The following is a 13,211-nucleotide window of genomic DNA, read 5'->3' on the forward strand; positions in this document are numbered from 1 at the left end:
ATTTTGTTTTTTTTGTGTGCACGCACACTTTTAGTACGGATCCTACACAGTGTTTTGTGAATGAGACCCTGGATCATTTGAACCACAGTGAGTTGCATCTAGAGTTGTGGGGACTCTATCACGTTTATCTACACTTTTCTTTTTAACCTTTTATTTATTCACGAAAGATTCACAGTTGCAAAGGCCTGTCAAAGAAACACCAAGTAAGGAGATTGCCAAGCTGATAAAACCTTTAAAGTCCTCTGAGCTCAACAGATGTAATAAACCTTTAGCGGGGTAATCTTTAGCAGGTAGTTATTTTAGATTGTGGACAGAAATATCATTTTGTGCCTACAGATCCAGTGTTGCATAACAGTAATTTAAATATATAGAGTTGTCTTCATGCTACAGAGGCTGCATTTTTCATTCCATTGTGGAAATTTCTAAGGCTGCTATTAGGAGGTTTCCCAAGTTGGGAATGCACTTAGTTTTGTGGTTATTCAGTTATGAACCAAAGTATTGGACACATTCATTTTGACCTGATTATGGCAATAATCAGGTGATTACCAAAGTTCTTACCATTCATCCTTAGAGAAAGATGACAGCGGAGGAAAGCAGAAGTGAGGCAGAGAAAAAAAAACATTCACCCATAGCCGAATAAAGGCAGAGATCTTTATTGAACTTTTGCCAGAGCTTAATGGCAATAGATCCAACAGTTATATTTCAGTCCAGACTGAAGCGTACAGACCGACATTACTAGACACCACTAGCATGGCCCATTTACTGACTGCAAATTATTTCTTTCTCTTTATTATTCTTTGTTCTTTTTGGCATTGCCATCTATATTGGGTAGCTATTATACAGTATGAGGAGGAAAGATGGAGAATGACATGTATAAGATTTATTCTGATAAAAATGCAGAGGAGAGTAGGGGTTCTTCTGATCTCACTGTGTGTGAGTGTGTGGCTTATCCCAGCTCACTGGGAGTTGCTGTGGCTTGTTAGCAGCCTTTCTACCAGTGGAGCTGTCAGGTTGTGTTAAGCAGTTGTGTCATGGGCCAAGTAGGACAGAGGAAACTCTCTCTGTGTCCTAACCCCCCTCCCACACACACACACACACACACACACACACACACACACACACACACACACACACACACACACACACACACACACACACCAACCTATCCCATAACCCCGCCACAAATGTAAGAGTGCAAGTACATACACAGGCATGCATGCACACCAACACTGTGACCCTGCATGGTTGTTCATCTGTAATAAAACTGCCTTATGAGCAGTCTAATCCCTGGAGCCTTTTCACATAGTCGCCTAAGATATAAACTCAGTGTTATATAAGGTGGGAGAGAGAGGGGACTTCTTACAGTACTGTTACCTGCATTAATAAGTGCAGGCTGAATGGATGCGTTTTCTAAGCACACTTAGTAGAAATGAAAAAGACAGGCATTGAACTGGATGAATGTGTTTGAGTTCAGATTTATTGGATTGGAGACTGGATAGAATTCCTTCATTATTGCAGTCCCTGAATCATTTGCCCACTTTTTAAATGTGGTCCAGTGTTGTCACAAGGAACAACTTGTTCCAAATGTAGTACCAACATAGCCAATCAGAGCCTTTGTGGGTGAAGCTGATGATATTAAAGGTACAGCACATAACTGAGGATCAAACAATGGACAGGTCCAAGCATGTTTTTTCCAAACAAACACTGAAAGCACTGTTTAAAAACTGCAGAAGCCATTATTCTAGTATTGGTTACTGCCTGGCATTACTCCAGTCCTGGAAAATACACATAAAATGAGAGAAGTAGTAAAACATTCACCGCATCTGAAATTCTCATGGATCATATAAATTCAAAATAGTAAAGGTGATAATATATGGGCTGCTTTTGGTCATGTTTTGGAACAGCTATCATGATATGACACAACTGAGAAATCAAGAATGCATTTTAATAACAGGTTAAACTGTAAATTCTCATGGATTGGATGTCATTATCCAGATGTATCCAGATACAGATTACAGGTGTAAATGAAGACTTATTATAGCATGCTAATATTCACAACTTGAAATCCCTGAAATCTGCAAGTGTGTGTGTGTGTGTGTGTGTGTGTGTGTGTGTGTGTGTGTGTGTGTGTGTGTGTGTGTGTGTGTGTGTGTGTGTAGCCTTAGATTAAAACACATATGTTTTAAAGGAGACTTCCCCACAGACAAACTTCACAGATTGTCATTCAATTTGACATAACAGCCTCATTTGCTGGAAATGTCCTGGAAAATGATTTCTTGAAAAGACTAGAAACCCTGACATTACCATTAAGTGTCACCCAAGCACTTCTGCAGTACTTTGTACAGCAGAGGTTGACTTCAACAATAGTCAAGCAAAAACCACCAGTGCGACTTCTTGATATAATATAATATGGTTTATTCTACTTCAACAATAACAATTACAGCTGATACTATTCAAGTTGGTGTGTGGTGTGAAAAACAAAAGGGGAAGCTACAAATATGGCTGACTCAAACATGTGAGGTTGGTGATGTAGACAGAACCAGGAGTACCTCACCACAGAACACAGAGGACACACAAAGGAGCCAGTGACACAGGCAGGAGGATTTGAAAATATTGGCAAGCACAAACTGGGTGCCCACTCTGTGTGTCTGTGGCAGAACATGCGATCCCCTTGTCCTGGCTCATCAGCTAGGTTCTGGGTCATATCTCTGTATGATCCTGTGTGTAGCAGTGGAGCATAAAGTAAGGATCTCCTCAATGTAGGAGATTTGATTGCCTCACTCCTCAAAAAACACTGTGTGGCTTGCAGTAGTTAACCTGTTCAACAAACAAAGCTTAAGTTGCTACCATGGCCAAATAGTGAGATAAGGACGAACCTGGTCTCTCAGTTTTTGTTCATTGTCTGATCAGAAGGGTATCACTATCAGCTGTGCAGAGTGCAGCACATAGAGGGTGTTACTTAACAGTGATGACATTGCACAGAGAGAAAGGATATGGGATCACCCCTTACATTGATAAGGTGATAAGTGGTCATAAGCCACAGGTCATAGTGACCTATTGTGAGCTGGACAGTCCCCCAAGGACTCTTTGTTCCTTAGAGTGAGAAACATGCAGTCTGGCCTGTGAATCCTTTCAGTGTATGAACTACACAGCAGACTGTGAGAAGCAGGCTGTCAGCTGTCTCATGAAAGGGTCCAATGCGGGTTAGGGTTAGGGTTAGGGTTAGGTGTGGCATACTATATGGGGATGCTATAATTAAAGGTAAAAAAGTTGAAAAGTTAAAAGGTCTGGGGTAGCTGTGGCACAGGAGGTAGGGTGGGTTGTTCATTAATTGCGGGGTTAGAGGTTACATCCCGGTCCCCGACCTTCTGACCTTTTCACGTGTTGAAATGTCCTTGAGCAAGACACTGAACACTGAATTGTTATGCCTGCACCTTGCGTGGTAACTCACTGCCATCAATGTCTGAATTGATGAAGAAAAGGCTAAATGTAGAGCTTGGATTAAGTGTAACTTATTTAAATCTGTAGGGATTGTCTTGATACATTTAACTGAGACCTATATCAATCCAATGATTTATTGTTTGTTGTTGGATTTGTTGCCTTGCATTAACTGTGTTGTATTGCTTCTCTCCCTTCCTGTCTTCCAGAGTGTGCAGCTCTCCTCTCAGGGAAAGTCTTCTGCAGCCCTTCTGTGACCACGGGCCTGCCTGGCATTTCTTATCCATAACATTCCTCTTTCCATCCACCCATCCTTCCCCCTATCATGAAAGGCCTTTCTGGTAGTCGGAGCCACCATCACGTGGTCTCCTATGAACCATCGTATGATCCACTGGGTCATCATGGTGACCGCAAGCCATACTTGATTAGTCAGATGGACATGCCAGTGCCCATTGCAATGCCACATCCAGCTGAGCTGTCCTACTACAATGCTCAGCGTACCTCGTACCCCTCTGACAGCAACAGCATCGTCCCATACGGAACCTTCCCAAGGAGGTGCCATTCCACCTCCTCATCTCACCATCCTGAGGTAAAGGATGAGTGTATGGCCATGGTACCATATATAGGAGGAGGGGGAGGGGGAGGAGGAGGAGGCTATGGAGGTAAAACGCCCACCCGGGTACCAGCAAACTTTGCGGACCCGTTTGAGCGTCAGCCGTCATTTGCCAGAGATGGCTACCATACACTGCAGTACAAACGAGGAGTACTGGCCCTCAGTGGGGGTATGGGGTCCAACAACAACGACAGCCCAGGGAGGATTCGCCACCTGGTCCACTCAGTCCAGAAACTTTTCACCAAGTCACATTCATTGGAGGGGCCACACACACAGTCCTCCAAGGGGGCCAATAATGGGAGCGTTAATGGTGGTGTTGGTGGTGGAGGAGGTGGTGGTGGTGGTTCAAGGGCCAGCCCAGAAGGTGAAACTCCACCAGTGGGAGTGCGCCACCGGAAGCGCAGCAAGAGCCGTGAGCGCTGTCGATCAGCGGAGCCCAAGCATCGAAGCCACCACCACCACCACCACCAGCTCCACGGCTCAGCATCTGCACCGGGCTCCGGATATTGGAGCTCAGATGACAACCTGGAACGGGAGCTGTGTCTCTACCACCCTCACCACCACCAACCTCCACCCTCACCTTCACCCTCTATTTCCCCCTCACCCATTGCCATGACAATGGGCCGATATCCCGGCAACAACCCTGATAAATTCCCCCAGACTCCCCTCCCCAGTCTCTCCTCCTCACAGTCCCAACAGTACTTCATGATGGACCCTTATGGTACACTCAACGAGCACACACACACCCATGCACACCATGGCCACTCACACCACCACTCTGCACTCAAAGTCTCCCGGAGCAACAACGATGTGAAGTATGCGGCGTCATCAGCATGTGTGCCAGTTAGTGGTAGCAGCAATAACAGCGGTGGCGGTATCGGTGGAGGAAGTGGCCCCTTGATGCCACTTGGTCTTGTGGACGGGCCCCTTGTGAAGAAAGGGGCATGGTCATCGAGCCTTACGGTGAGCAGGGCCCGAGAGGTCTACACCAACAACAGCAGCCACAACCAGCAACGAGCCAGTGCAGGATCCGGTAACCTAAACCTAGATAGAGCTCTAATCAAATCTAAGGGCAGTCAGCAGCAGGAGCGCTCTTGCCATTTCTTACAGGTAAATAATTCCTCCTCGATTCCCATCCAAAACCGGTCGATTCACCCTTCTCCCCTTTGTTGACTCCCTTTTCTCCACGACTTACTTTCTTCACCAATGTTTCCTCTAAGCCAGTGGTGTTCAGTCTTGTGTGAGACTGCAGGTTTTCTGTCCTACCAAACACTACATCACCCATCTTCACCAGAAACAGTTTCGGTTAGGGAAGGGTAAACCAATTGATGGAATATAGCACTATGGTGAAATAAATATATAGAGAGAATTCAGCTACTAGTTCTAGGACACGCACAGTTTCTGTCTTGTCTTATTTATTTATTATTTCTAAGTTACTACCTACTGAATTGAAGAGTCATTTGAAACTCCACTCTGCACAAAAAGGGCCTGTTAGAGATGCAGTGATGCCACTTTTACCAGTCAATGAGCAAAGTAAGAAAATATGTTCTTATATTCTGGGAATGTTCAATAGAGAATCATTCAGTGCACTGGAAAATGTTTAAGTTTTGGAAAAGTCAATACCTCCTAAACTAGGGATAACAGCCATCAAGTTATGCAGAGGGTGCAAACCAAATCCTTTGGTTGAAGGTAATGAACCCTGGAGTACAAAAATGCAGTAAGCAAATTAAACTACAACACATTTAAAGTTAATGTATGTTAAGCTTAAAGAAAAAGTTGTATTTGTGCAAAAACTTTGTTTCAAAAACTAAAAAAATATAATTTAAAAAGGGCATCTTAGCATGTTTGCAGTATGGACTCAGACTGGTCCAAGACAATATTGTCTTTTACAGATCATTGCAGTCAATAGTCAGTGAACTAAGAAAGCTCCAAATGTGTGGGCCTGCTCCCTGATTTGATGCTTTTCTACATCAGCATTTCAGTAAATACAACTTTGCATGACATCCCCACAAGGGGAAGTGGATATGTATCCCAGTTTGATGGGCTGCTCTTGGTAAAAGCCTCAGGATCTTTTTTTGATTCAATCCAGGTTTCACTGTAGTGTTTGATTGAACAGGCAACTGCAGATTTACATGACTGGAACCCATGAATGGATATCACTGGCTAAGGCTGGTGACACAGTAGAGCTGGTAGTGTGAGGGCTTTAGGGGAGATTTCAATCTCCAACAAAACTATCAATTCACTGATTTGAACCATCCTGATAATACTAACAATATATTTAAACAATTTGCAAGGCCCTAAACAATTCCTGATGAAATCACCAATGGATCCTTGGATCATCAAAATTAAAGCTGTTTTCTGTAATGAGCATATTGTTGGATGTTGTAAGTTAATACAAGAAAACAAGCCATATAAACAGAAGGAGGACATTTAAATGACATACTGTAATGCCCCCCTTCACTTTCCCATGTTGGATGGATAGCTAATCAACTGTGTTGTGACCACACCCCTATCACGAATCTGTGTGAAGCCTAAAATCTACTGTTGAAAAGCACATACCGAACTGCCCTCTTCAATTGGCTGTTCTTTGGTGCCAGCCACTTATAGATGCAATATTCTACGGCAGATGTTGACATTACCTGGCAAAGGTCAATTTGAGGTTATGGCACCATTTCACCAACAGCCATGACTTATGGAGAAGGCAAACAATGTTTTAGATGAAAATTATGTTAGGCTTTGGTTTGGATTTCAGTGACTCTTTCATTCATGCACAGTACCAACATCTACCACGTGTTGCAACAGTCAGTAAAACTTGCTTCTATTTGCTTTGCTAAGTTAGCCTAAAAGCTAGTTAGCTTGTTACCATTTTTCACTGGACCCTGCTGAGCTTTTAAAATATTGAGTATACAGGGTTAGGCACGCTGTTTGTTCATCACAGTCATTAATCAAGCCAAGAAATAAATCAAAGCAAGACACTAAGATATTTTACACAGTTAGTGCCTTTTCTTTATTTGGAGTGCCTCGTAATATTTAGATAGCAATTGTTACAAAATTAAGTCAGTGTTTCCCACAGACTTTTGAGAGACTAGGGTGGAGGGGTTTTAGTCCGACCCTATAGCGGGGTCCGGGGGCATGCTCCCCCAGAAAACATTTTTGTAAATTTTTAAGTCAAATGCATATATCGTATATCAAAAAGGTCACACCCACAAAGCACAGGAAAGACATTTTACCAGTTAATAAATGATTGAAACATGGTGCGCAGGTAATCAAAAAAGACTAATGTCCATATTTCAGCTCTGAAACAAAGATAGCAGATTATCCAAGTTCAATTAGTTAATTACTTATGAACATATAAAATACAGTTTCAGCAAATATCTTTTTCTACATTGTGTAACTAATAATATAAACTAACTGTCTTTACTAAATAAAAGACTCAACTTCCACATGACTTAGAAGTGGATCAGCATCAGAGTTGATTTATTTTACAGATGGAAATAAAGAAGATCTTTCATTAAGACTTTGCTTTTTCTAAACTGAATCAACTAAAGCAGCTTAAAGCTGCTGCTGTGTTTTAAACAGCACACCAGTGTTTCAGATTAAGAAGTTTGAGGCTGAGCTGCAGGGTTTAGTGGAGATGTGTGGGGAAGTTTATTTGTGCTGTTGAACGTAACCGCTGTGAAACAATCAGAAAACAACATTTTATTGATCTGATTCACCGGCTTTCTTACTGTCTCCCTCGCTTCACTCACTCTCTACCTCGCTCGACCACAGCTAACACAACAGCGTCCTGTAGCCACTTACTGACGGAGCAACTCTGTCCGCCATTCAGTGTCCGGACCTTTTATACAGAACACTGAGGAGGAATAAAGTAGTAGTATTCCTGCATTGAACAGACTCTCTGAGAGTAGAGGAGAGCAACGCGACGAGAAGTGACAGCAAACTATAGCAGAGGCTAACGTTAGCTGCTCCTCTCCTCTGTCTCAGCGGGGCGGAGCTGAACCCTCCATGCAGCAGACACATAGACTGTGGAAAATGTTAACAACTTCATTCAGTAATTCAACAATATAATCTGCATTAAAGAAAATAACATCTCGTCCTATAACAACGTAACGTTATGGAGAGTGTACACACTCACTGTGAGACGTGGCGGCACAAATTAGACTTTGGCGGGCAGCCACAGTCTATATAATTAATGGGAAACACTGACAGTGGAAAACAGTTTATATTGCAGCAGAGGAAGAATTGAAGAAAATTTCAAAGCATCTTGGAATTGTTCTTTAACTAAACTACCTTACCTTACTGTAAGCTAAATTTGGCTACTATTATTCTAATGTTAATGGGTTGACTGTGCAAAATGTGTTCAGTCAGAAAGTATTAAATGTGTTGTAGTGTGTCCACAGCTTTAGAGGAAACATTGCTCCCCACCACCAGTCTATTACTCCCAAATTCCTCACTCCCTCTACTCCACCACTCCTCCCCTCCTGCCTTTCCTCCACTCATCCAACTCACTCCCACGCTTTTTATTCACCCAAACCCCTGCCACCCACCTCCACCTCCTTTACTTCCTCTTGGTTTGGGAAGCCTCCCTCTTCTTTATCCTCTTCCTCCTCTTTCCTACTTTTGAGTTGAAGAGAGAAGTAAGTGCATAGCCAGTAGCAGCCTTACTCTCTGAATGCTAGGTAATGACATGAACTCATGAAGAACCACATCCTTTCCTGTTTGTAGACCTCTTTTTAATTTAGTAGCGCTTCTTGTCCTACCTTTCTACCAGTTATCTTACCTTTCCTCACTGTTTTTGTCTTGATGTCTTGCTGTTATGCTGTGCTGTGATATACTGTGTTTTTCTTTGCAGTGCTGTGTTGAGCTACGGTATTGCTAAACTACTTGTAGGTAGTAGAGGAGTTTGAAGTTAGTTAGATTGAGAGTGTATGTAACAGTGATAGAATTTAAAGAACCCTTACCAGTGGTTTGGCAAGGGTAAGCCAGTGTCTGTTCAAAATGTTTGGTCTTCAGTATAGCTATTGATGTGAGGTGTGAATGAGTATATACACCAACAGCATAAAAATAAACTAACATTCTATTGTACACAAATGTTAAGCACCGTAATACTAAATTTTTTCTCATTTTAAGTATAAGGAAGGCTGCATTTAGAAATAAAATACATAGCAGAGAGCTTTTGGAAAAAATGTGCATCCTAAAATATTGGGCTCTTACATTGTTTATTTTCTGTTGCTTCAGTTTAGATCATTTGAGTGGGTATATTTGTTCAAAAGATTTATGCTTATATGAGACATGCTTGCTTAGGACTGCCAGTTGGAAGTAGCTTAAGAGTCTGTCCATTCTTGATTAAAAGCTCTGTTTTCGCTGTGTGTGTGTGTGTGTGTGTGTGTGTGTGTGTGTGTGTGTGTGTGTGTGTGTGTGTGTGTGTGTGTGCGTGTGTGTGTGTGTGCGTGCTCATGTTGTGCTTTGTGTGTCTGGGTCATTCACTGCCCCTCAGGTTGTGGCATATTAATACATATTGGGCAAGATTCTCCTAGGAGTATTATTAATTTTGAAAGGTCAACAAAGCTCTTCTGAAGTCACATAGTTGAACTTGTTAAAATAAATGCTCCTTATTTCATTAAATGTTTCACATTGTAGGAGGAAGTAGTCTAGTAGTCTCTCTCTCTCTCTCTCTCTCTCTCTCTCTCTCTCTCTCTCTCTCTCTCTCTCTCTCTCTCTCTCTCTCTCTCTCTCTCTCTCTCTCTCTCTCTCTCTCTCTCTCTCGTTTGAAACAGCATTCACACATGAGGAAAAAACAACAGACTTGTCATGTTCTTTTTATTTACTCTTGCATTTGTTGGATGTTAAGAATGAATGAAAAGGAGGAACATGAAACACAAATTAAGAGTGTTTAGAATGTAACCACTGGGAAACAATTACACAATAACAATTTGATTCCTGGGCTTTCTCTCTCTCTCTTCTCAGCAGCACTGTCTGTCTGTTGTTTGCTCCTGCTTTCAGGTCACTCGCCCACTTTCTCTCTCTTTTTCTCATCTTTTTTTTGTGTCAGGAAGCTGACAACAAAGCCTAACTTTTAATATTAGAGAGGTGTCCTACCCTTTGTTTCTCATGGCAGGGTTGTATAGCTCTGATCATGGCATGTAGTCACAGAGCCTTGAAGCCCTGCCCTGCAGCTGCAGAGCGGAGTGGCTCTTTGTCTGTTCAAAGTTTATTTATGTTGATCCGAACTGCACCATATTCAACAGCGCACTTCCTCGGGCCCCCAGCAATACACCTGCCAAGTGTGAAGTAGATCAAATAAATGGTTCTCAAGATATGCCAAACACATACATACATACCTACATACGTACATACACACATACATACATGTATATAGACAGACAGACAGGTTCCTTCATTTAGTGGAGATAACAACAATCTGCTTACAACTTCCATTAGTGCCAATATGCATATTTTAACTTTTGTAATAATCTGCATAATAAATGGTTGACACACAATGTTGAGGTGACACACCTTCCTTAAACACACATCTAGAGCACAGTAACTATGATTTTGCTTGTAAAACAATCTTTTATCCGGGGACTAATTTAATTTGTTCTGTGTTGCTTTGTGTTGGATCAGTTTGCAAGACACATGTCCTGCCTACCAGTAGTTCTGATTGGACAGACTATATGAAGCAAACCACATTTCTTACCAAAACATTGTCCAACTCCTTTAACAGCTGTTCCAAAATGTCCCATCCATGGCAGCAAAACATCTTCTGTGGATTGATAGTTTTTCATGTGCTCCAACTCCACCAGCAACTGACGTCTGTCCATTCCAGAATCTGGCATTCTGGTTGATCCAATGATATAACGTCAGTGTTCCCTCTTTTTGACCCTTTTTTGTCTTGCTCTGCTTGCCTCAGCACACTTTCCTCCTCATTATACTCTGACTCGAACTGATAGGGAACAAACTTTCTGTAGAAACTGTTTTTGTCTACTCATCAGAGTTACAGATCACCATATTCACTGCCTGACATTTTCTTGTTAACACGTCACTGCTTTGAAGAGTTACTTCTTTGTGAACTACTTTCTGTTCATTAACTAGTATGCAGGTATTCCCTGTTGAGTTTCCAGACATCACAGCCTATGAATGCAATGCTGTGTGGCAGCTGTATGGACATACCAATCTGTGGTCAGGTCAATTTATAGCACCTTGATGCATCACCAGGAAGGATTCACAGATCACTGCACCATTTTAACATATTCACTCAACTCTGAAATTAAGTAACTTTAACAAAAATCATTGTGGACATCTGTTTCATTATGATGCATTATGTTGAGCAAGTTTCAATTCTGTGCAAGTTATTTTGATAGCATACTAAAACTGAAATTAAACCAATGGGATAAACTAATTGAGAATATACAACCACCACTCGTTAATTTAAAAATGGTCGTCAGTGATTTACGTTTTAAGCTTACTGGACTAATTAGATAAAATCACTGGAATGTAAGGAAAGAAGAAAGGCATCATAAACAATAGAGTTGGGTTTCCGATCACCACTTCCACTTTCCATCTTGTTTTAGGTATACAAAATACCTGTCATGTCATTTTCAGTCAATACTGCCTGTCACTTGTTGAAATGACAAACCTCACAAGCTGCAAATTATAGTTAGCTTAACTAATTAACACTGATTCCCTGAGTAACTTGTCCAATGGCCAAAAGTCTGATAAATGTCTAATAAATGTGCTATCAGGAACTCAGTGTCCATAATGGACCAAAGATGATTTGTTAGAGAAAGAAATGTGATTGTCTGCCATGCCTCTACAATCATGAGTGAACTGCTTTTTTGCAGTTCAACAAGACAGACAGACTTCAGACAGACTATTCCTAATCTCCCAATTAAACACTCATCTATACAGTATGATCAAAATCATTTAAGCACGTTATTATTACTTCCTAAGAGCTGTCCACGGCAAGAATGATAACTATAATGATAACTGTAAATATACTGTTTTAAAAATTGTCCTAACTTAAGTGGATGGTGGAGTCCACAGCACAACTATAACAACAACAGTCGATGATATCATTGGGATCACTTTCAGAGCGTTTTGATGAACTGTAGAAACACTGACAGCCACAGCACTGTAAATTGGAGCAGAATGACATCCAGAGGTATTATATAGGTTTGTCTCTCTTTATTATGCATTGATGCCGTAACTTGGTTCTCAATTATAATGTAAAAAAAAAAGACAAAATTGGCGACCCTTATGGGTTCAGATCTGTGCTCCTATACTGTTTTTTTTTTTTGCAATAAAAGCTGGACATCTGTCCTTGGTGTGGACAGTCCTTTACTGCCTCTATTTGGATTGATAGATTGTGAAAAAAGGTGTTCAAAAGTAAGTCGGTTACAGCTCTTAATTCAATATATCAGATGTAACCAACATTTCATGTTATATTTCTTATCTCAATTAACGGTTGTTAAGATTGATTAGGTTTCTCCTCAAAACTGTAGTGTTCCTTCATGGTAAACAAAAAAATATGTTTTATTTTATTTTAACTAAAAGTGAGTTAGAAATAGAAATATATATACAGATTATACATATTTAATATGCAGGTTCAATACTGGATTCATTTGGCATCATATACTATAAGCAAGATATGATAATCACTTATGATAAACACATAACACCTCCACACGGGTATCAAGACCAAACAACACTGTATGATACTATACAGCCAAGCACGATACGGTAGCTATACTCTATACTCTACAGAGTGATGTAACTTACTGTAGTTTATCAGCACAAACAACACAGCGAGGTCGAGCTGTTGAACTGTTACCCTCATCTCCAACTTCTTCTGCCGGCTTGCCCTGCGTTGTCATCCCAGGTGTTAGCAGGTCTGTGCTGACAGCAGTCCAGCAGCAGGTGTAACATCAGCTGTTGAGCTTCAGAGTCAACTGACTTGGATTTTCTTTTTAACATCACTGTATGCTGACTACCACTTCACAGAGAAATGAATAATATAGATATGCAGGCTGAGTGTATATTATATTGTCAGTATTTTAGAGACCCCTGAGTAATGGGTGTGAACTACAGGGGATGTAATGAGCAAGTGTATACTATGTCCCGTTCATTAAATTCTTCTGAATCCATAATCATGATGACATTA

The 13,211-nt window shown here is 41.2% G+C and overlaps 1 protein-coding gene across 1 annotated transcript in view; it reads left to right on the forward strand.

The window, feature by feature from the left end:
* The first annotated feature begins 3,763 nt into the window (after window positions 1–3,763).
* LOC133990717 (disks large-associated protein 1-like) overlaps window positions 3,764–13,211 on the forward strand; it is a 72,412-nt gene continuing 62,964 nt past the window's right edge. Inside the window, exon 1 of the mRNA XM_062429117.1 lies at window positions 3,764–5,161. Coding sequence (XP_062285101.1) covers window positions 3,764–5,161 — 1,398 coding nt within the window. The remainder of the gene's footprint in view (window positions 5,162–13,211) is intronic.

Source organism: Scomber scombrus, chromosome 11, assembly GCF_963691925.1.
Source record: "Scomber scombrus chromosome 11, fScoSco1.1, whole genome shotgun sequence".
Taxonomy (NCBI): domain Eukaryota; kingdom Metazoa; phylum Chordata; class Actinopteri; order Scombriformes; family Scombridae; genus Scomber; species Scomber scombrus.